The 25,584-nt window shown below is 40.4% G+C and overlaps 1 protein-coding gene across 2 annotated transcripts; it reads left to right on the top strand.

Annotated features, from left to right (window-relative positions):
• Positions 1-1,951: 1,951 nt before the first annotated feature.
• On the top strand, positions 1,952-25,328 carry LOC113030795 (GDNF family receptor alpha-4-like). 2 transcript variants are annotated; one of them, XM_026182513.2, is made up of 8 exons: positions 1,952-2,757; positions 10,968-11,234; positions 11,319-11,411; positions 11,521-11,890; positions 14,849-14,958; positions 15,470-15,604; positions 19,290-19,393; positions 22,883-25,328. In XM_026182513.2, the coding sequence occupies exons 1-8, from the start codon at positions 2,703-2,705 to the stop codon at positions 23,081-23,083; spliced, it is 1,335 nt and encodes a 444-aa protein (XP_026038298.2). In that variant the 5' UTR covers positions 1,952-2,702; the 3' UTR covers positions 23,084-25,328. The 2 variants fall into 2 exon arrangements, with proteins under 2 accessions (XP_026038298.2, XP_026038297.2); XM_026182512.2 differs by having other exon boundaries at positions 1,960-2,757; positions 19,290-19,426.
• Positions 25,329-25,584: the final 256 nt, after the last annotated feature.

Here is a 25,584-nt window from a genome sequence, read left to right on the forward strand (position 1 = left end):
TGAATTATAATTAAATTCACGTGAAGTGCCTTAATTTAGACCGAAAACCAAAATGAGACAGACCGTGTTCTCGTTCCTTTTTGGCTTCCTGCTCAGAATCACTATCGTGGGTAACGAGACAGTTTCCAATTCTTGGTGTGAATCATACCGTGAGGTTCATCTATCAAGGACCTTAAAGATGCGTAATCCCTACAATTATTAACGGCATATTACCTGTTATGAAACAACTCTGGCACAGCCTGTACTCATTTTCAGTGTTACGTGTGACTCTATTAACATAGGTTTCGCATTCTAGTTTTGCCCTGATCTGCATATTTACACTAAACGGTTAAATCACTGCACCAGCCTGCAGATAATTCTTCACGTACTACGCAGAGTCAGCTAGGATGATATTCGATGCTTGTTCATTTCTGCACCTGCACTGCTGGTACCACAACTACCCTCTGAAAGCCACCTTTAGGTGTGTGTGAGTCACCATTGTGACAATGCTGCAAATAGATATTTAATCTATCTAGTAGACTTAAGCACATATGCACACCAGAGGGCGGCAGAAGACTTGGCCTCAGTTCTATCTATCTATCTATCTATCTATCTATCTATCTATCTATCTATCTATCTATCTATCTATCTATCTATCTATCTATCTATCTATCTATCTATCTATCTATCTATCTATCTATCTATCTATCTATCTATCTATCTATCTATCTATCTTAATGGCTTTTCTGCTTGTCTGACTATTTATAAAAGCCATTGATTTTCTTTCAAACCACAGATCATCGAATAATATACTTGTTGACTTTGTTTTATTGGTTTTTTGACATTATTATGTAAAACCATAACATCACTAACACTCAACATATATTTTTAACTGTATTTGAGCATTTGGATCTGCGAGCTGCACGTTTCTTGGCTCATGCGCAGTGTTGACCACAGGGAGGTGCTGCTGTCATGCCATGTACAGCAGCCAGTGTCTAGCCATCTCTAAGAAATCCTACCACAGACCAGCTTCTGAAGGTGAAAGGGCTAACAGCGTATTAAATGAACCCCCTTGGTACTGCTGTGAGAAAATATTTGCCTATTCAAAATTTAAAAGCACCCTGGAAAAATGTTTAGTTTTTTCTCAAAATCTTGCGTTGCCCTCTGATATTTACAGTTCCTTATGAAATGCCCTGTGTGGTTGGTCTTGTTTGTCTGCATGTGCATTTTAACGCCAGTCACTGTCCACTTGTATTTCTTGCTGCCACTTGAGAATACATTTCAACAGGATGTGTAAATTAATCCATTAATCCCTCTGCTTTTAATTACAGTGAGGACAGCAGGTCAATTGCACGCACTTTGCAATTTCAAATTGCTTTTGTTCGCCTTTATTGAGAGGCAGCTGTGGGTGTATTTAATCATGTTTTTTGAGTGGAGCATTTTTTAAAAACATATAGGCTTGTGAACTCCACGAAACCACAAACAAACACCTTAAAGTAAAAAGAAGAAGAAGAAAGCAATTTATTAAAAAAGTGGATGCTATACTTGAAAGCTTTTCAACGATGCTACAAATCTTTGTAAAATACTGAAAGTGAGAGAAGTTGAGGAAATAATGAAAGACGGAATCGTGCAATAACAAACACAAGGGAGTGAAATCACCTTAGCGTTACAGGTGAGCAGTCTTATTTTAGTATTTCTGAATTCATTCCTCTGTGGATAACCACATTCCCCCCACAGATCAGCCACAGCACTGGAACAAATTAAGATCTCACAGTTCCACTCCTGCTATAAACTGATATGAATGGGAAAAGCCTGAACTGCAGACCAGTCTCGATGGAAAGGATGAGAGCTGTTTAATTTAAGGCAGCTGTGGAAGAAACAAAAACCCCAAAACGATTTATAACCGTGGACATATAGTCCAAACGGAAACAAAGGTTCGTCTTCCTCAGATTTCCTCTGAATGCAGCCTGGCATGGCACAAAAGCCTATTATAAGCGTCAAGGTCGAAAGCATTCATGTTCATTCACTGGAGCTATGCTTTGAACACAACCGACCATCAAAAACTAAACACAACACGTGAAGAGTTGAGTAGATTCACAGTAATGGTGCTAACTTTTCCCCCCTGTGTAACCTCAATAACAGATGCACGTTGTCCATAAAGTTGATGCCCATATTTTCCTTCTGGGACCCAGCTGTTCTCCCACTGGAAACATTTTCACGTCCCTTTGGCCACAATCGCTCGTTGCATTGGGCCAATCACATTGCGCCTTTAACAAGAGTTGCACCGTGCAGTCTCAGTCTGCTCTCAACTCTGGCTGGACAACTGTGGAGCTGCCAGGGTAGCAGAAGCGCAAACGCCACACAGCTCGCGCTCGGGAGGTTACGGTACGGTGTGTGACTGATGGGAGCTTTGTCGCGATCAGCTGCAGAGAAACTTTCTTCTCTCTCTCTTTCTTCTTTTGTGGATAAATGATTTTGGAATTGGCGTCCGACAGAGATCAATATAACCGGGATCCGAAAAATAAATGGAACAACAAAAATCGCGAGAACTTGAATCGCTCCTGTTCAGTTTTTGCCAACTTTGTATAGGCTGCTAGACCATCCGATCAGCCTCAGTCAGTCAGTCCGTGAGGGCGCAGCGGCAGGGGAGGCTGGATGTGGCAGGAGACGGGTCACTGAGCTGCAGTGAGCCGGGTGCGAGTTTCCTAATCCCTAACTATCCAATGTCACCGGGCAGGATGATAATCGTTGGACTTCTGCTCAATGTTTTCTCTCATGGTAAGCATCACCTTTCTGATTTTGAAGTGAGATTTTAATCACCCGTTTAGACTGCCATATCGCGGTGTATAATGCAAAGCTGGGATCTTTTGGAAGAGATATTTTCTGACAACTTTAATAAGAAAGTGCATGTGTGTGCGGGTACGTGCGTGCGTGTTTTTCATGCAAATGTATGAACGAATAGCAGCATATTAGAGAGTATGAAGCCCCAAGCCGAGATACACACGAAGACACCGGAGCTAAATTTGTTTTGCTGATGTTCTGTTATTATTTTTGTATATTGCCTACATCTGTGTGACCCGAGCGGTAGCTGGCTTGATATTGAAATTCATAAAGGGAGAAAGACTTTTTGTCCACGCATGAGAAGGAGAATAAACGTTGGCTGGACGCAGGTTCATAAATAGTCTTGCATTGTATTCCAGGTTTAAGAGAAACTTTTGGGACAGCCTTCAGAATAAAACTACACAGGTCCACGAAATAATACAAAAGCTAGCAGAAGTTCAGATATTACATGTGGATGATGTGTTCAGGTCTGAGACAATAGACCTTTCTTCCTTTATTTCATAAAATGTGCAATGGAAGTGAATTTGCTGTAGGATTAAATCTGACATTCACAACTTAATAGAAGTAACAAAAGAGAGCATTTAGTGTCACAGCACGAGCAGTCATTGTCTTTTGTGAAGATCAACTCAAGAGAGACCTCTCAGCAATATCTGACATTTCAGCAGGCTCCGTGAATTTGCAGTGTGAACACACATTAAGCTTCTGCCAAGTGCCTTTATATTGTCTAAAGTCAATAATGTGGTCGGACATCTCAGTGGAGCGTAAAGCTTGTTGGTCTGTGGTTGCTGGTTTAGAGATATATCCATTTTGATCTTTCTTTTGAAAAATGTGACATGTACATCAGAGCTTGTGGCTCTTTACATGTCATGTATCTTGATCTATTGTTCTTGATCTAATGTAACACAGACCGCAGGACACACAGCCACCGCCCACCCTCTGCTTTTCACTGCACAAATGCATGCAAATAGTGTAATTGTTGGATTATGCTCCAAGTACAGGAGGTTCATCCTTCTCGGCATCCGGGAATGTTCAGATAACATCAGGTGAGGCTGCCCATTAGAGATTTGTATCATTAGATGATGAATGCTTTCTCGTGAATGTCAGAGCCTTCAGACACGCAGAACATCATAGTGTTTCAAGCCCACCTGCCACGCACTTAGGTGGAATCACACCAAGAAAAGCAGCTACTTTCAAGTGCTAATTAATCGAGATACGAATCATTACACATGCAAATTAGTCTGCACTGATGTTCACTTCTGACATTATACCTGATTGCAAGAGAAATTATTGGATTTTAATTTTGTTAATCAACGTCATTAAAAAAAAAAGTGTAATCGGTGCGGAATCTGGTCTCGGTGTTAATGTCGTTTTGGTCAAATCTGTTGTGGAGCTACTTTGTTTCAAAACGGCTGTTTGGCCAGACTTGCTGTTTAAATAGTCTGGCCCCTACGAACTGTATTCCATTTCATGCAATGTTATTTTTACCTTGGAATATATCCGACTTTGTGCAACTCGGTGGCCTCAACAATGGCAGCGCCAACAAGATGATGACAGTGGCCTTCTCAAAAGGTTTGTCACCAAGACTGAAGAGGAGAAAAACATCTATAGGTATAGATTAAGAATTTTCACGCCTTTGAACAAAAGTCCCGACTTTTAAAAGCTGACTTTAAAATCTATCATCTGTTGGGTCAAAGATATGATCTGATTCTCATTCTCTGGGTTATTTTTTGTATATGTTGTTGAATCCACGGTTCTTTCCTCAAATGAATAGTGCAATGGAAAGAAAGCCCACAAATAATGCATGCAATCACTTTGAATGTGGAAACACTGCATGTTTGCCAGCTATATAAACTGAAAGCTGGCTATTGTTGAGTGACATTTAACCCGACTTTGACCCTTTGCTGCCAGGCCCCTGAGGATTATCGCTAAAGTCCCAGTAGAGGCTGCAACTGCTGATTGAGCACTGCTATTTTGGTAGTTCATTTAGTGGATGTGATTGAGCCATAACACGGTTGTCACAAATTTATTAGGGCTTATTTTCAGGCTGTGTAAAGTTACCCACTTCTTAGGTGGACTAGTCTCCCTGGAGTTTCTATTTGGCTATTTGACTTCACCTCATGCACGCAGGTTTATCCAATTCTCAGCCTCTTTATCCTTCTCTCCGTGCCATAGGCATTTCTTTGTCTTCCCCTCTGAATGCTCAGGCATTGTCTTGATGTTCCCTGTGCCTGTAATTCTGTTTTGTTTAGGACGACAGCACACAAAAATTAAACTGGCAAGAAGCCCATTGAATATTCCTTAGATAAAAAATATGAAATTCCTCTGAATATGCATCTATTTGACATTTTGCATTAAAGGAGTCATTTTAATTAAAAGGATCACATCAAGGATAGCAATTAAATGTAGGTCTGAATGACACCTGGTTTCTTACTGTCAAGCTAAAAGCATAAAAAAGCCCCACTTTCTTAAACGTTAAATTGTGTCACTTATGTATGACTGGCTGTAATAGTCAATTTGTTCACGTGTGCACTGCATCTTGATTGCCGCTCGCACACACTTGATGGCACAAACAAAAAATCCACAGCCCGATGGAAACTGTCAGTGCTCGTGTGTGTGTCTGGCCAAGAAATGTCTTGGCACGTTGGAATTTAGAACTACATCAGGCAGCAGAAGGCAGAAGCCTGAAATATTCACACAGATCCAGACACCCTAGCTGGCTGATGCAGCACCTGATGCGTTTTACCTGGTGTACAGCGGAGGGATGCTGCCTGCGTGATGTGGCTGCACAATCCGCTGGCACGGCTCATTAAGTGAGACATTATCCATGTACTAGATGCACTGGGTAGCTGTTGATATCGAACATGAAATGATTATTCTTGTCCTCACCAGCAGAACTGTCGCCTCTGGATTCAGACAGCTTTACCTGCTGCTCAACAACTCACTGTCGAGCAGCTAATACTGCTTTGCTTACTCCTGACTCACTTACTGAGGGCCCCCCAGGCCTGGAGTCTTTCTTTGGGTTGGTACATCAAAAGTGGTTAAGCAAGTGGCTCCGTATGGAAGTTTTCAGCACTAGTGTTGTTATGTTGCACAAACTGAGGCAAAATGAAAGGTGAGGTGTTTGCCCATACATGCGAGGTAATTTAAACAAGGTGTGTTTTTTATTTAAGGAGGTGTGAAGAGTTGTTCCACAAACAGATTTTTGAAAAGAAGTTGGCAAATGATCAGATTTTTTGAAGACTGCACTTTTTTTTTTTTTTTTAAAGTCAATGAAACATGTTACTAAACCAATCAGTGTTGTCCTCATGTGGCCACAGCTGTGAGAGCTGCTGGAAAAAAGATGGGGCTTGTACACTTTAGGTGTGGAAAAATTTGATGACTTGATAGGTTGTAGAGAATAAATAAATGCAGCAGGTAGAACTGCATGAAGTGACTGAAGCGGAAGAAGCTACAATGCAGAACAGAGAGGCCACAAAAGCATGTAAGCACAATGACGAGGGAGAAAAAGATAACGCAGTGTACTGTGGTTGCTTGGCTAATGTATGGTTGTTGTTGTGTTTCCTTGATAAATAATAACTTTGTTTTCAGCTTCTTTTGAAATGTTTTTCTTTGAGCACTAATAAGTCCCAAATACCCAGCGACATCTAAAGGAAATGCATATGCTTTGAAATAGCATGTTAAATAAGAGTCATCTCAGCACGAGTTCACATACTAAATAAGTCAGCTTTCCATTACAGACAAAGAAAACCAACTTTTGCCATTTCTTTAAGAGGAACTGCTCGACCGAGGCTGCCCAGGGCAGTAGCGAAACTTTGCTCGTAACAAAGAGAATATGTGCAAACTGTTAAGCATATGTTTAATGTTAAAAGAAGGCTTAATGTTAGAGGAGGCTGAGCCGATTGTTTGAATTTGCATAATTCTCAGTGGAAACGATTGTGTCAATAAGGAGCCACTGAAGCCTTAATCAGCACTGATCAACCATCTGTGTCCTTCCTGAGGAAGCAGCTCTGACCACACTGCACAGGGAACAGTGTTCAAATTACACATCATGATTTGAGCATAATGTTCTGCGGGGTATCCGCTCCCATTTATTAGTCCCATGTTTTGTTTTGTTTTTAGCATGACGTCTTGTGGTCAGTTGATGAGTTAATTTCATAGAAATACAATATCCCAGCATGGTTGTGGGTCAGCCCTAGCATGCCAACACTGTTGTCCTTTTAATGTGCCGCTAATGAACAAAACAGGGCTATAGAGATATTGAACATTAGCCTCATCGTTGTCATTGCAGCTATAAAACCACGGTTGAATATGTGGTTTAACTGCTACTAATAATTACCTAAACACAAGCTGACATCTTCAAGCTGCTATTTTTTTGTTTGTTTAAAGTCCAATCCTAATCTATATTTATTTAATGTACTCACTAGAAGGTCAAGAAGAGCAGTAAGTGTTTGTGTTTTTATGGTGGAATAAGTGCATTTTAATTATAGCTCTACTTTCCCTGACACAAAACTGTAGCTGCTGATTGTCAACAATTCCAGTTACAACAAGTAAAATCTTTTACGTGCACGCAGAAATGCATGAACAGGTCAGACAGGAATCCCACTGGTGTGCTTGTGAATGAGTGCACGTAGTAACACTTTGTGGCAGCCGTGAGCGTGTTTCTCCTTTTTCTCCATCTTGTTGCTGTGCTTCCATTTGCTCCTTGAGTCTGTGACTTCCTTCCAAGAAGTCCCTTCTGTCACAATCTCTGAGCAGATTTCACATCAGAGTCGCACTCTCCCGCCACGGTCTCCTCTCAAGTCAAATTACTGCCCAACAATCTGGACGCTCTACAGCCCATCCCATGTGTTTGAAAGGACGGAAGAGAAAATTGCCAACCCAGTTGGTCCCTCTGTGAATGTCGGTATGTGGTGTATGGTTTGACGTTTATGGCTTCAACCTTCATCAGCTCACAAATTCTATTAATCAGCCCAGTGAGAAATCAATAGAGTGCATTATGGCTCCCATATCGCAGTAATTAATCTCCCGCTTACTTTTCTTTCTATTTTTCTTTTTTCCTGAAAAACATAAACCCCGTGCTTACACCAACAATTCCCTTAATGCAGAAGTTTACTGTAGCAATTTGTCGTCCCAAAAAAAACCCCCATAATGTGAGCCTAGTGCTTCTTTATCAGCATAGCGTTAAATAATGCTAAAAATGAACTTCTGACCTGCACGCTGGACGAGGCATAAAAGAGCTGGTCTGGACTCCATAGAGGTTTTTGTTATCTCTGATGTATATGTGTGTTGGTATGCGCATGTGTGAGCTTACACCATGAAAGGTTCTCACAAAGTAAAACTGCTGATAGTCTGTCTTTATCGAATGTAAGCCCGAAGGAAAAAACACTGAGAAAGAATAATGAATAAACTGGAGATTATACAAAGCCTGCTAAAATTGCAGCTAAAAGTGCTGGGATGTAATACTTTGGTAGGATTATCGAGACGTCACGATACACAGATAGACAGGTAATCATCACCTTTGCTGTAACCGTGAATATGACTGATTGGCCTGTGTGTTACTATCCACCACCCCCACCTCACCCTATGGAGTCCCAGCAGTCGCTTTGGAAGTTTTCCTGCTGTGGCGATGAAGCATAGCTTCTGTTTATGATATGTCTCATGCCAAAGTGAGACGTGGACCTCATGTGGCGCCTGAGATTGCAAAACATGCAGCAGCAGAATTGGATTGCAGCCGCGCTTTGGGCCGCCAGTCAGCAGGAGCTTAATCGAAGTGTGTGACCAATCTAACACAATGCCGCGTGTGTTTGCATACGAGCTTATGTGATGTAAATGTTAATGTACTGAATCACAAGTATACGTGTGTATGAAATGGGTACAGATATTTGTTAGCAGGCATGCATTAAGTTTTAAACATGATGATTTACTCTATGTGCAACCCAGTTTTATATATCTGCCAGCCTATTCATTACATGCACTTACAAAGTGACAGGATATAGAAAATTAATGAGCTAAAGTGGGAAAAGTGAGTGCATATTGCCTATCCAAGCTATTTTCCTTATAAGTCTCGAATGACTGTATATCAAGTGTAATTTGTGGGGACAATAATGTGTCACATTTGAGAAAATTAATTTCCTGAAATGCTCCTTCAGATACATTTTTTTGAAGACTGCTTTTTCTTTTCTTTTCTTTAAACAAATGTTTTTACTCTCTCTCGACTCACTCGGCCTGCCTTTGGCCTTCCTGCATTGTGTTTTTTTTTTTACTGAGCAGCAATCAGCATTATGAAATGATTTGTAGTTTATCACTCGCAGTCATTCGAGGCAGAACATTGCCAATCAAAATATGCTTCATGCCTAATCACAATGGAGCCACGTGTTTTTTGTTCTGACATGTAGAGGAAATGTGGTTGGTGATATTCAGCATGTTTCTACAAATACATATACAGCTGATGCAAATCTTTAGCGTCCTTAAGTAGCATGTTTTGCAGGAGCAGCTGTATGAATGCGCACATAAGCTGGGGGAACATCCTGATAGTGGATGTTTCAATTCAGTCAGTGTCTGAGTGTGATATCCAGATTGAGTCTCAGTGTGAAGGTAAAACTGGAAGTGACGTGCTGCATAGTGCTGAATAAATTGGTTTTGTCTCTGGCATTACATGTGGAGACGGTGTCTGGCATCAGTAAAAGCTTGTTCCAAATGGAAGGAACTCTGCTGCAAAAGGATTTGCCCTAAGCTGTTTAAGTGTCTTATAATAATAACAACAGCAGCGCAAGACATTCACAAGTACACATATCTGAACATAGCCTAATAAATACCAGTGTGACACATGTAAGAGGATGATAGTCAGGTTTGTATAATCTTTTATGTAATTTAAACGTATACATTTTTACACTGCTTTCACTGCCTCTCATAAACTTTTTTTTAATGATATTTCTATGCATGCTTGTTTATAGAAAGCTACTTTCACTTTTTGGCCAATTACTGTCACATAGGAGGGGCCAATTCCGGAAATACTCTCTTGGTGGTGGTTCAAGTATTTGCAGAGCAAAAACGCATCCAAGACTTGAGGGCTGGCTGTTGAATGGCATCCCTTCTGATCCAGGAAACTAGCAGATTTTTTTTTTCTCACCACATGCCCGGTTGTCTTTTAGAGTTTCTTCCTAGTGTCTGAATGCAATGCAGTTAGGAAGCTGACTCCCAAACCCTCAAAGAAGCACTTGAACAGAAAAGTGTGGACAGATTTCTAAACGGACAATAACATTGATTTGACCCCCAAAATAAAAGAGACAAAACTTTAACTGTGTGAACATCCGGCGAAATCAGAAACCAAGGTGGGGAATCAATCTTGAAATTACGCTTCGGAAAGTTGTCAGCAGTAGTAATGTTGCGTTTAATGGGATACATCATGGGTGTATGAAGAGGTAGTTAATAGGATGAATCATCAAAAACATCAGTAGGATCCTCCACTAAGTAGTTTAATCAAACAGTATGGCAATGTTAATTTAGAGAGCAAAATCCTTTTGGTGTTGTTGGGAATGTAGAAGCTGAGGAAATATATGACTAACAGAAGTGGTTACTAAAGATTTGGCTAAGTTCTCATCTTTGCTCACTTAAAGCAAAGATGGTTAACTCTTAAGAGAGATGAAGCTAACTCATAGTATATGAGCTCCATCGTATTACAATTTGAGGTGAAGCATACTAAACAGCTTAAGAGGACATGCTGTAACTCCCACTGGTGCAAATATTGTGCTGAACAATAAACTGATAAAAAAAGTCAAAGATTTACTTTTAAGTTGTGTGGGGAAAAAAAGAAACCAGAAGAAGAAAATTCAACTACGATGCCCACTGGGAAGACGAGGAAATAATTTGAAAATGATTATAGCCATAACATACTCCTGTAGTGTTGGTAAATTATTCTCCTTAGTCTCTTTGATTAGATCTGAGGTTTTGCTCTATTGCTCTTGTGTAGTTTCAATTTTATCTTCCTTTTTGGATATTATCATAACCTGCTGAGTGCCTATGGAGTGCACTCACCTGGCTCTGCTGCCTTAATTAAAGCCTATTTAGTACTGGATGGTGGGACAATAAACCCAGTAATGTTGGCAACATGCAGCTTTCACCACTTACGACATTAACCTTTCTTGCAGGTAGCGTGACAGTATCTGCATCCGTAGACTGTTTGGTGGCCGAGCAGGGATGCATCCAGGAGCAGTCCTGCATGGCCATCTATCGATTGCTGGAGTACTGCGCGGCCGAGGAAGCCGTGGCGCCCCTCAGGGCAGACGCGCGGTTGGAGTGCCTGGAGGCCCAGAACTCCTTGCAGCGCTATCGCCCCCTCCAAGTTTGCAAGTGTCAGCGTGGCTCTCGTAGGGAAGAGCACTGCCTCAAGGTCTACTGGACTGTGAGATTCGCAGGTGGGTTTGATGCTTGCATTTAATGTCTGTATGTGCTGAATTCTCAGCTGGGTCATAGATGTGGTCTTTGTTCTGCCTTTTTAGCATATGATGAGTATGAAGTGTCTCCATATGAAGAACTGAAGTTAAACCTGGTGAGAAACATCGAGATGTCGCGTATGGCCTCCATCATGTCAGGTAGAGAGGAACGTTTTTGTGATTTTGCTCCCAAAATTAGATTTAGATGCCATTTTTGATTTTCCTGGGTATACATTGCTCTGTTTTCCTCCCAAATCCCTCCCCCCAGCTTCCTCTAATACTATGGATGGTCAAAACCAGTGCTTGAAGGCGGCACAGGACTGTGGCCTGTACGAGAAATGTGGCTCTCTGCGGTCAGAATATGTTGTAGCCTGCACCAAGCGAGCAACAGTCTCTGACAACAGCTGTAACCGCCAGAAATGCCACAAAGCCCTGCGGCGCTTCCTGGAGCGCGTGCCAGAGGAGTACAGCTTCGCTTTGCTCTTCTGTCCCTGCTCTGACACACTGTGTGGGGAGCGCCGGAGGAAAACCATCGTCCCGTCATGCTCTTATGAGGAGAATGTGAGAGGGGAGGAGAGGGCGGGCAAGCCCAACTGCCTCAGCCTTCAGAACTACTGCTCCAAAGATGAGCTGTGTAGGTAAGATGGCTGTTTGAGTAGACTGATGCTGAACATTAAGGGCTCGTCGTATGGACACAGAACAGAAAAAGCATTGAAAAATGAGTCAGAAATATTTGCAAAGTTAACCACAAAGTAATGATTCGACACAGTCCTCAAACATGGATACATCAAACACACGGTGCTGTCTTTTTAAACACTAGTGGCACCAGTGAGCTGCATTCTGATGAGCATCTCCCATTTTGTTAGTATCAACAGAACTGCTGCAAATAAAATTTCCCCTTCACTGATGAATGAGTTAATTAAATAATCTCTCCCCTAAAGCACAAACATGCAGTCCTTCAAGGGTGATATGTATGAGATACACCCCCCGGATTACTAGTGAGGGGAATAAATGTAACTAAATGTAAAGTGAATGGAAGCTGTAAATGCTTTTTTGATTGACAAAATTCATCCACCAGGTCTGCTTTTCCCAGATGTGATTTAGCATGTCATTCAGATGATACAATCCAAGATGTCCTGAACATACCAGACCCACTGCACGACCCTTGCTTTTGGACTTAAAGTGGAATTAAAAGCTAATGTTGTCCATGTCCACTTGTGCCACTAAATAAGCTCTGACCTGTTGGTGCATGGACACAAGATATTTTGAAGTGTCCCGTGGTGCCTTTGAGTCCTGTTCTGGCCTGTGGTAAGACTTGATGCGGTGCATCTTTAGATCCCAATTTCGATGCTTGTTTGAATTTGAATGTGGGAGGTTTGGAGGCTGTGCCGTTGATTTCAGCTCTTTGTATTATTCTGGGATTTTCCTGAGCAGTTTTTGTGGTTTTTGGGGAATATTGTCATGCTGCCAACAGAGAGTGGTATTGACATGGGGGTGCTTGGTCTGCAACGGTGCTCAGGCAGGTGGTAGATATGAATGTTAATGCCAGGACCTGTGGGTTTTCAGCACATTGTTGCATTGTAACTCAAAGATTAAAGTCTCGGAATATAAATATTTTACGCCTTGAATGTACCGTATCCTTTCTTGTCTGCTCGTAGGGAAATATAAGCAGGTGACAGGTCCTGTGGGGCCATAACCACTGAGGAAGCTTTTTACAGATACAGAAGTGGGAGCAAAAGATTGGACCAGTTTACTTCCAGTGACTCAGAATTCAAAGCTACATCGCTGCTCATCAGGATGATTTGTGAGGGCAGTTTTTGTTCAAGCGCTGTCTACTTATTGTTCTTAAATGGATATAACAACACTCACCAGACGCATTGTTAGGTCCACTTGTTCACCTGCTTGTAAACACGAGGATGTAATCAGCCATTCACACGGAAGCAGCTCAGAGAAAAAATGTTGCATGCTCTGATGAGTCTCAGTGCTGCAAAATTCACATGACATTAACAGAATAAAAGCATGATTCTATCATGACTTATATCAACAGTTCAAACTGATTCAGTTCTCAAACTGGTTTCTTGAACATGACATCACTGTATTTATATGACCCATCCGTGGTGGAACAGAAGAGTCAAATCATGGATGCGCAGCTGACAAATCTGCAGCAACTGTGTGACGCTTTCATGCCAATATGGACCAAAATCTCTGAGGAAAGCTTCCAGCACCTTGTTGAATCTGTGCCATGAAAGATTAAGGCAGCAGTGAAGACGAAAAGGGGGGTACTACCGAATACTAGCAAGGTGTACCTAACAAAGTGTCCATAGAGTAAACTACTTGAGACTTAGTAGACGGTGACGCAACACTAACACTTTCAATATACAGCATTATGAGGAACAAAGAGATATGAGGTTCTCAGGGGCATAATTTTCAGGGGGGTTAGGGGGGGTAATGACCCCCCCAATAATCAGACCCAACCAATATAACCCCCCCAATAAAATTATGAATTATCTTGCATAAATAGGCTGTTGATTTCCTTTACTCATTTCAATTATTACCAGCAAAATAGCTGCATGTTTAATCATATGGGAATTTACCCAGATTTATTTATTTATTTAGACCGAGATCTTGACCCCCCCAATGTTCAGCACAAAGTTACGCCGACGGAGGTTCTCCTGTTTCATTCCTGCTGACATGTGTTACTATACTGCAGAGTGTGGAAACGGCACCAAAACACACCTCACATCATTTAATGTACAGTGTTATAGATCTGCTGTTGATTATTGATAAAAGCTTTGAATGATGCAGCTGCAAATGACTGTATCTGTGCACATTTAATACATTAACTTCATTAGCCTGGTGATACTTTTTATATGAATGAATGAAAGCTGAAAAAGAAGATTAAGTAAAAGAACAACTGCAAGGCCAAACAGCACAAAGTGCATAAGAGAGAGTCGTGGGAATTTTGAACTCAAGAAGTTGTCATCAGCAAAAGTTTTAAATTGAACTCCAGCTTTAAATCAGTGAGTCAATAGACTCACTCAGATTTTTATACAAAAGTAATGAAGCACAACAATGCTTCATTACTTTTAATTGCAGTAGCATCAAGCAGTCTCTTTGTCTAGCGTGCTAACCTATGCAGCATCCTAGAAACAAGCAGCGGGTTATGTTTCAGTAATGCACACGGCATATGGGCTGCACCTCCATTGTGGAAAGGGTTGATTGCAAACCTAAAAGACATCATCTACCTGCAAAATGTATGGTTTGCACACCTTTCAAATTATCTGTCAGCACTGACAATAACAGTGTGTGCATTTTTGCAGAAAAGAAGGTGGCGTCAGAGTGCTAGAAAGCTACATTTTTTTGAAGCTTTACTAAAGTACCAGGCAGTTTTCATGTATCCCTTTCTCTAGTGGGTTGAGCTCCTATACTATGTCGTTGTTTGTGTTGCTTTTGTTGTTTCCATTCAGCACAACCCTGAATCCCGAAATGAAATTGTCAAAACACTTTTAAAATGCACACTCTGTTTCTCTGTGCTGACACATGAAAAACTGTTTTCTCTTCTTGTGTGTGTGTATGTGTGCGCGTTTGTGTTTCAGATCCCGCTTTGCTGATTTCCAGCATAACTGCCAGCCCTCCCCTCTCTCTGCCTCTGGCTGTATGCGAGAACGCAGAACCATGTGCCTGAAGGCTTATGCTGGACTCATAGGTGAGACGGAGGAAAACAAATTAAAGAGGTGGAAGAGGCTGAAAGAGTGTATAGCTCAGAAAAAAACCCCAGACAGAATCTGACAAACAGAACTTCCTCCAATAGGTGTTTAGCAGCGATATTCGGTATGTGTAATTTTCATTATGCAAAATAAATCTACAGGGGTTCACAAATGGTCCTTAGCTGCTACTCTTTATAGCATCACTTATAACAGCGGCAGCAGATTCAAAAACAGTGTTTCCAGCAGTTCACCAAAATAATGTGGGAAATATTATTTTCACTCATTCCTCACACTCAAAATGTAATTTTGTGTACCTGAAATTATCAATATCTAGAGCTGGGAACCTGGTGACACCATACCTGCAGGGCATCTAATACCGTTAGTAGTCTGTGTCTTACCTTTCATAGAGGTGTGTGCTGAAAATAAAATTCTTGGTCTGAAGGAAATATGATTTTAAAAGTTTATAAAGTTGTGCCTGCAGTATAACTTTGGTCTTCTTTCTATAACCAGGAACCATCATGACTCCCAACTACGTGAGCAACAGCAGTACAGAGGTGTCCCAGTGGTGCACATGCGAAGGCAGTGGGAATGAATGGCAGGGCTGTCAGCGCATCCTGCAGATGTTCACCAACAATATTTGTCTGCGTGAGTACGATGTAATAAGGCTGGGAAGGGAAGGCAGCACAGCACAGTTTTACAGCTTTTTATCCAAAGGAAAAAAATTGATACCAGAAATGTTCTAACAAAAGCAGTACTCACAACAGTTTGTGAGAACCAAACAGTTCAAGACAAATAAAATTTAAGATCTGGGATTTTCCTCTAGTACACAAAATCTCCGTCTCTGTGTCTCTGTCTTTCTCTGCCCACTCCTCCTACATGATCAGGAGTTAAGCGTCCAAACGTGGCGCACAGGAACCTCTTAGGCACCTTAAGGTTCTTATCTATCTCAGAAATTATGATGTCATCATGTTATCTAGCAACCAGCTAGAAATGGGCTAAAATGACTTGTGTTTAGTATTTATGCATTTATAAAAATTTATAAAAGCATTACATCATTTTTACTTTATGACAGCAATAACTAATTCAAATCCACAAAACTTAAATTATTATATATTATGACACCATGCTAAAAACCACCTAGCAACTGCCCAAAATGACCTGTATTTAACATTTATGCACCTATAACACCTTATGTAAGCTTCATGTCATTTTAACTTTAACATCTCATTTATATCCACAAAAATTCAGTTATGTAATATATATTGTGACACCATGAGGTTGCAAGACAACCGCCTAGCAACAGGGTATTGCTGTCTATGCTAAGAAAATATTGTTTTTAGCATTTATACACCTATAACACCTTATGCAAGCATTATGTCATTTTAACTTCACAGCAGTGACATTTCATTTATATCCACAAAACATCAGTTATGTATTATATATTGTAACACCATGAGGTTGCCTGGTAACCAGCTAGCAAAGGTCTAAAAGGACCTGTTTTTAGCATTTATGCACCTATAACACCTTATGCAAGCATCCTGTCATTTTAATTTCACAATAACATTTGTATATATCTGTAAAAACTGAATTATACATTTATGTATTATAGTGTCATGATGTTGCCTAGCAACCACCTTGCAATGGGCTACAATGACCCATATTTTGTTTGTATTTATGCAACTACAACTCCTTATGGAAGCATCGTGTCATTATCATTTCACAGCCATCAGGAATAGGCTAAACAAAGCTGTGGCATGAGTATGTCCTGGTCATTCTGAGAAAATAAAAGTGTGCATGAACATTCAGAGAGTCAGGTGTGTTTCAAAGTTTCAGTTTCAGGAAGTTTAAACTTAACTAAGGAGACTGTAAAAACACAACTTGAAGAAACAGTGTACCTTTTTGATCATTTACTGTACGCTTATTGACATTCACATTTGAGGATTTGGTAATATATGTTGATTTTATTTTTAATAGTATTTTTTTCTACATTTTGTGTTATTTGAAGGAGTTCTTGTAAATTTAAATGGAAGCACAAGTAGCTGATGCATCTTACAAATCAAAATTTAAACACACTGCTCATCTTTACGCTAAGTATCTTGTATCTGACAAATCACCCTGTGTCAGCATAATGACCGAGGAAATGTTACTTTTTAGAGTATTATTTAAACGAATGTAGGCATGCTGATCTAAGTGAGCATTTTAAATGTGCATGAACACAGAATTCAAATTAGGTGGGTCATAATTGATGATTGAAATGGCAAACCATTGAACCATAATGTTTTCTTATAAATAAATCAGTGGCAAGAGACATCATCCCTGGTGTGTGGCTGGCTGCCAAATGTGAATCTGATTTCCAAGCTTTGTGGAGTCAATAAATCCTTTCACTAAATCTGATAAATATAATGTGGCTTCTTGTTGAACTGTTGCCAAATCAGAATGGCTGGAAGGGTAGTATCTCATTTTGCTGCTGTGTAAGTATAAAGAAAACTGTAAAAAGTAAAAAAAAAATAAAAAAAATTGCAGTACAATACAGTAGAAATTTTTTTTACTGATGTACTGTACTCTAATAAGAGAGCAAGAATAATTGTTAGAGGCCAGACACGTTCTCTTAAGTAAAATATGATCAAACATTAAGTGCTGTCCAGCCAAGAATCAGTCAATACATGTCTAGTATACACAGCAGTCATTGGTCACCTGCATCCAATTATTTGGGCTTAAGATAAAAGTAGCTGAGTGAACACGCAAAAGAAAGAAACCAAATGCAGCATATACCAAATATTACAATGACTAGTTTCAAGGATGTGCATTTTATATATCCCACCCTGTAGCCAATGTCTGACAGGTTGAAGCTAGAATATCCCACAGCAAAAAATATTCATGTTTATATAAATATAAATTTAAAACATTACACCGGTAATATTTTTAGTGCAAAAAGCAGCATAAGAAATGACTTAAAAGTGTTTAAGCAATAACTGGAGTCATGTGAAAAAGAAAGTTTTCTTAGCACTCTATGTATTACTGTGAAAAACGAACTACACTATCATTTTCTCCATAGGAATTAACAGGATAAGTAGCACCTGGGTGTTGCTAATCTTGATTAATTCCTCATCAGCACATGTGAGCACCTCTAAAAAAGGTTTTGGTGGTTTGCTGGTGTGGAGCATTCAGGTGTGTGTTTATCTTCCCAGGAGTGGACATCCAATAAATTCACCCGAAGGTCAGACTGTGCAGCGCTCACAGAAACTGCACAAAATCAAAGAGCTACATCTTTTACTCTACGGGGCTCATACTAAATGTTAAAGTTCATGACAGCACTATTAGAAAAAGCCTGAACGAGTGTGGCTTGTTTGGAGGGGTTACCAGCAGGAAGCCGCTTTTTTAAAAAGAGAGACTGACAAAGTCATACAGAAAACAATTACTTTAAGTTACTACTGCTACAGTTATCCCTACAACCTGGATCACAGGATACCATGCAGTCCTGTGAAAACCTTCTCTTTCACATGAATATACTTACATATACGTACAAGTATTTGTACAACCACTAATGACTTCACCACAAATACAAACAGTTGCAATATTAATTTGAATATTTTAGTATTTTATTTACTGTCCTTCAACTATCAGTGTGTGAATGGGTGGATGACTGGATATGTAAAGCGCTATACAAATACAGGCCATTTACCATTTATCAGAACTGCTTGGTAACATGTGGCATGGACCCAGCTAATTTCTGGAATAATTGTTCACACCAAAGCAGATATTTTCTTGTCTTTGGCAGCCAGGAGGTTCTCTGTGGGATTTAGCTAAAATAACATTTGGAATGTGTAGAAGAGATGTGAAATTAGATTATTTTCATCCCATTTTATATGTAGGGAGCCAACAGAAATATCGTACAAGGTTTTGACTTAAAGGTGGCATTAAATGAAAAGTCAGGAAATTTCAGTTATCAGAACTCATGCCAAGGGATATGTGGGTATATGTACCAATTTCATAGCAATCCATCCGATGGCTGATGGAAGAGGCTGAAGCACGCAGAGAAAGTTCAAGTAGCCACAGGTAGAACTTTACACGCAGAGGTCTCAGAGTAGCAGGTTTGAAAACAGAACCTTCATGATTTGAGGTGAATGTGCTAAACGGTGCACTACCGTGCCACAAAAACAAAAAGCAAAAAAGAGAGGCTCATATCTCATGCGCAGTTTTGCACAGTGTTTTCAGAGCTAATGGCTCTAACTATGCTTAGAAAAGTCACAGAAATTTTTTTGGGTGATGCTTCAGGGATGAATAATGATGTGAAGCTAAAGAAGATTTCCCCTGCTGCTTTTGTTTTTAGGCAGTGCCATCAGCTCCATGGGAATCTCCGCACCTCCTCCTGTGGAAAACTCTCCCATGCCAACTTCTCAGCCCTCCCCACACGTCTACCAGGAGAAGGTCCACGTCAGTATTAACACTCTTCCTGAATTCGACAGTGTAAGTTGTCTGTGCTCTCTGCGCCATATGCTGGTGGTACCAGTTCAGCCAAAGAGGCAGTCGCCTGTGTATCAGGTGATAACACCTAAGTGGGACTATCGCAGTGTGCCGGGCTCCGGAGCTCCTTGTATAAACTCAGATTACTTCCCTCCCTCTCTCTCCTATCCACACCTCTCATTGTGGCCTAGGATTAGCCGTAGGTGTTTGCAGCAGCAGACTCAGCCCTTACTTTTAATATTCATGTATGCACACCCATCTGCTTCATAGTCTCCATTCTCTCACTAGTTTAATCCTTCTAATTCCTCATTTTCTTTTCCTCCTATCCCAAGCCACCCACCCTCGTAGCACAGAAACTCCGCCGCTAGTAGATTTAGAAGACATCGAGATGCACAGTTCATTTCTGGAGTTTCACTGAAAAAGGTCAGATTATGAATTCTCGTGGATACACCAAAGTGAAACTCTGCAGCATCACTCCACATCTCCTTTGATGCTTTTATCGATGCACTGATTTGAGAAAACCTGAATGAAAAAATGGATAGATGACTGTGCTACAAGTTTCCTTCCGTACTTTTAATGCAGTGAAATGCCAAGACCAAAAGTAAAACCCAAACTAAAGTAAGGATCCGAGGTGAGGACTCAGTCTCTTTCCATTCAGTGTGCCCTCACAACCCTCTGTGGCTGTGTTTGAATGGAGGCTTCGCTGTAACTCAGGGCTTTCTCAAAGGAAAAATATATAGCACAGAAAGTCATACAGCAGTGAGAAATTGTTGAATGTGAACTCTTGAAGGAGAAGTTGTGTAAAATGTTATCTGGGTTATTAATATTAAGCTCTGCTTCTTTCTTATTTGTACAGATAGCTTTAAACAATCCACAGAGAGCAACATTTTGTGAATAACCTAATATTTTACTGAAAAAAGATCACACCCAGGTCATCAGTAGATGTTGCTCTATGGTCAAAAAGTGAAAACCACTGCTTCTGTACGCTGCTTCACATCAAAAGCATAGACCAGAGAAAGCCCAGCATACATTTATGTACTAATACTGAGCTAATGTGGGAGTTTTCTGCCTGCTGACTTGTCCTGACTGTGTAAATTTTCATTTTCACGTTTTATATTCTTATCCATCACATAGTTCCATGGTGTGACATCTCATTTATCCCAAATTTTCCTGCGGCATAAGGCAACGACCCCAAACATACAGCCAGACTTTTAAAGAACTATCTTCAATGAAATGATGAAACAAAAGCCTGGGCAGAGTTAATATAGCTCCCCGGGGACCTGAAATACAAATACAGTCAAAAACAGATTACATGAGGAAACAGAAGACATTGGAAAAGCCTAAATAGCAAGATCCCTCATCCCAAGTGTTCATTTCATTTCATTTATTTATTCATTTTCAGGCACAACAAATACCTATATTGAACATAAAATACACAAAACAAAAAACAAAAATTGCCTGAAAAAGGAGTGGGACGAAGAAAATGTTGGGCAAAATGTGCACATTTACCTCAGAGAAGTGCTGCTTTTGACTTTTTAAATCTTTTGCACGACAAATTGGAGATTACTGGTGGGACTCCTAAATGTGATTTTATAGAATTTCATTAATATTAATAATGGACCAGGCTTACTAGAAGTCTTGGGTTCTTATGATCCTCATTTTTACATTTAAATTGTAATTTTTGGAGTGTTACTAATCTGTCAAGGACAGCTGGGTTATGTGCTTCATCGTAGTTTAACTGCCTATTTGTACTTTAGGTCATAGAATTTGAGTAGAAAGCCTTACAGGTTGTAGCGCACCTTATATACATGCTATATGCTATGTATCAGCAATGATCATCTTTACAGATTCGACTCTGTGTGTAGACTCCCTCGCTGTGGGGAGGGGCTGAAAGGCAAAAGAGGGCAAAGGTCAGTTCTTTTGCATACCCCAAATATCTTTTCCTCCTCTGGTTTAACTCCAACATCGACAATCAGGCTAAGCAGTCACACGAAGGTGTTTGTTAACTCAGTGAGGCAATCTGCAGTTTCCTAATTTAGCAATGAGAGGCAGTGTTAACAGCATGTGACCAATCAGCCAATGACAAACATGGAAAGATTTACTTGCACAAACCTTTGAAAAATATGGATGAAAACAGAATTTGGTTTTTGTATAAAAACAGCGGTTCAACCAGTAATTATATTCAGCCTACACCTGCCAATCTTTATATATGCTGACAGCCCTGTCTTGCTATAGTGGAAAAGGCAGGACTTACCTTGGACAGTGCGAACACAGAGAGACAGTGAACCATACACTTGCACATTTTACGTCATGTGAAGGACAAATATATTACAACTGCAATTCTCCCAACTTCCTATTAGCAAAAGTAGAAGTTAAAGTTTACTTTTATGGTCTGATGGTCTTGGTGTGTTCCATTTTTCTATTGCAGCAAACTGAAAACTGTCAACAGTTGTACTCTAACTATTATTAGGTTTCAGTAAGGATCCACAGATCAGCACCACACATCTCCTTTTTTCTTTTGATACTGAGTGGAGCAGACAAGAGAGTGGTAGCTTAAAGAGTAGATAAAAATCATTTATTCACAATAAAAAATGGATCATCCCAAAAACATTAACGATAAAAAAGATAAAACATTCAAATTTACTTCAAGCTCATGGATGTAATAGCAAAAATATGGAAATACAGGACATAAAAATATAAAATCTTACCAAATCAAATGGTGAGCAGAATAAAGCTGTCAGGCAATTCAGTAGATATAAAAACTCCAAATCATAAAACAGTATTTGCAACCACAGAAGAAGAAAAGTTTCCCCGGCTACAGCAAAGGAAGTTGTTTTGGAAGCTAGTGCAGCACTTGTTAGTCCTTTGGCATGGGTCTCCACTCTGGGGGAGGTGATTGCTCTGAGGTGATTGCTACAATGATCAAGTCGCTTACTGCAGATTTTTTTGTTGCTTCTTCCATTTTTGACCTCGTTCTACCTCTTAAGCACTCACTATGCTCAGGGCGACAGTGGCTCACCAGTGGCCGTTCCCTCACCGTGGCTTCCTAGTTGCTAATTTTCATTCCTGTCTGTGGTTCTCTCTTCTCAGCTCCTCCTATAACTGTGTATCTGTTGCCCTGCCCGTTTCACTTCTCTGACATCCTATAGGTCCCGTCCTGGGGGTTGACCTTTTTTTAAAATTTAAAATAGTGTACAAATACCATTGAGAACTGACAACAAAAACACACATCTATATATACACATATAGATAGATAGTTTCAAGTTGCACAAACAAAATGTACTTTCTGTCTTTTGTTAACCTAAAAGTCATGTCTTAGCTTCCAGGTTTTTTGCCTTTAGGATATTTTTACATGTGCTTTAGATTCTGGGTTAATGTAGACTTTCTCTTCCTGACCTCTCCTCCATGCTCCAGCACACATGTTAATTGAAAGAATCGCTCTTCCTGTGCTTCCCGCAGATGGAGGACAGCGAAGAAGAGGAGCAGGAGGAAGAGGCGAGCGAAGAATTCAACGTCATTCCGCCGTATTCCGAGAAGGACTCTGACACAGAATCGGGTGCTAGAGGGAGCCAGCGGGGAGCAGCTAACCAAGCAGTGCCCGTGTATCCATTACTGCTGCTGCCTGCGCTCATCATAGACTGGAAGTGTTGGAGCTACTGAAGCCTCCATCTCATTCTCCACTTACATTTTACACTCGCTACTGCTGTCAAATCCATCTCAGCACTCAGAATGGACCTCAGAGGACTGTCATCAAGAAGAAATGTAAATACTCATAACACTTTTTCTTTCCTTTTTTCTAGTTTTGTATCCCAGCATTTTTTTCTATCTGTTTTTTCCTCTTGAGCCTCCTCAGATGTTAAAAGATATCTGTAGCCCCGCTGTATCCATGTTGTCTGTGCTCAAGTTGTCTCAAATGAAAGGAAGGCAACAGCACGAGCAGATACATGAGAGCATGGGTGAATTGAGAGGTTTTCTCTGGGCAAATGCTCCATCTAGAGCTTGCTTCACACTGAAACCCCTCTTTTACCAAGAAGCACATTGCCCAAGGCCACATTCACTTTACTTGCTCCCAAAAACCATAACCAGTCTACTCCACTGCAACCAGGCATGAGCATGGCTTTTGATTTCTTTTTCATGACCCATGTCGCATCCGTTTCTCTGCTGCCCCTTCGGCTCTTCCTCTCCCTCCTTCGTACTGTGGTAGAGTAAGATAATCCACTTCACAACGAGCTAATAGGGAGCCGCACCACACTTAATCTGCTTTGTACCACTAAAAACGAAACACTTTTGGCAATGGCTTCATTTAAAAAAGTGATGAAATGTAAAACCAACGCGTTGTCGCGTCGCATACAGTTCTTTGCGTTTGGCGCACCGAGTCACTCTGCTCCCTTTCTTTTGTTAACACGCCACTTAGTATTATTCCTACCGCAGTGAGTGGCTGCGAATTCAACCACAGGCAAAAGTAATGAGATCAAATTCTTTTGTAGAAATGACGAGGAGAGAAAAGCAACATAAGCAATTACAGCACAATTCAAATTGCTCAGCATGCAGGGGAAGTCTAGAGTAGGGCTCAGGGGAGGAAAAAGCCAATTTACTGCTGTCATACCCTCTCACTTCTTTTATCCTTAGGAGATGTGTTTTTAGTGCGCCTTCACCATCATGCACTGTAGATGCTGCGAGAGCGAGATGCAGCGATAGAGACGGACACAGGAGGCTGTAAAGCCTGCTGGCTGCTCTGATCATTGAGCAGCACATTGAGCCATTCTCTCTGCCTGAAATATCTTTTGCTGATGTTAATGATTTTTCCTCTTATGGCTCATTTTCTTGTGAAATTATGCAGCTGCAGGGGTGTAGGTAAAGAGAAGTATAGTGAAGCTTTTTAAGAGGGGTAAACTTCTCTGATTTGATGATGGGTTTCCAAGAAGTAGCTCTGCAAAGAAAATCACTCCATGGTTTCTCACTAGTCATAAACCGCTATAGCACCAATTCATTGTAATTATGAATTCATGTTTTTAAGAAAATAATATGTATTGGAGTAATTGCATTGATGGGTGACTCGAGACTGCGTCACCAACATCTGCTGGAGTTGTTTATTAATATGAAGACTGAACTTTGGATATGTCTCGACAGTGTGAAGGCGTAAAGGAGACGCTGGAAGCATATAAGCTCTGTTTCCCTGAGTGCCAGTCTATCCTATTTCAAAGTTTGGGGAAGTTAAAGTTGGACTTTGAATGGATGTTGTAAGGCTAGTGCACCTGCAGTGACTATTACTGACTGTAGGGCGAAATGACATCATGCAAGTTTTTTGACCACGTACTTGTTGAGAGCAAAGTTTTGAAGTATGACTTCATGCTTAGCTGGTGTCAAGAGAACATAACCGGACAGAAGAAGTGAAGTAATAGTCTGATTTGACAACCAGCAGGGATTCACATTTATGAAGCAGACCGTGGAGGAGGCGTGCCGCTAATGACAGAGAAACATCACCCATCACAGCGTTTACGCTGCAGAATCAGCCGCAGCGAGCTCTTAAGCATCCAATGACAAGTGTCAGTAATTGCATCCCGTGCACTCTGGCCTTAACGACTTAATGTGAGTTTACATGTGTATCCGCAGGTTTGTTTATATTTGTAAACTATGTAAAGTAAACGTTTACATCAGCTTACTTTCCATGCATAAAACTGAGATATTAAAGAAACTGTAACTATTCCCCAGACAGTTTGTATGTTATATCATGGATGTGGTGAGGCTATGTACAGTACTGTTTCAATGCTTGTAAAAACATACCAGACATGCTGAATAATGCTGACCTTAGTGTGTATTAACTGTGTAATTTTGTGACATAGCATAAAGTGTTCCAGTTTGTTAAAAAAAATCAAAATAAAAGTCATGTTGGAAATTGAAAAAAGTGCTTTTGAATGACCGAGGAACGACCGCTGTGGAAGGGCTTTTTGGTCATTTATAATGTAAGTGAACATTAAATCAATTAGTTGGGAAAATAAAATGTGTTAAAGTATCCAGTTATTATGAGAAAGCTCTAAGGTTTTACTTATTGTGAAACCATCAAAAAATAATCTGGTCGTTAACAAGTCTTCAAATTAGGGAACTACAACCTCATAAGAACTACAAAATCATGTTATTATTTATTTAACAAAACCTAAGCC

The sequence above is a fragment of the Astatotilapia calliptera genome, chromosome 10 (assembly GCF_964374335.1).
Source record: "Astatotilapia calliptera chromosome 10, fAstCal68.1, whole genome shotgun sequence".
Classification (NCBI taxonomy): Eukaryota; Metazoa; Chordata; class Actinopteri; order Cichliformes; family Cichlidae; genus Astatotilapia; species Astatotilapia calliptera.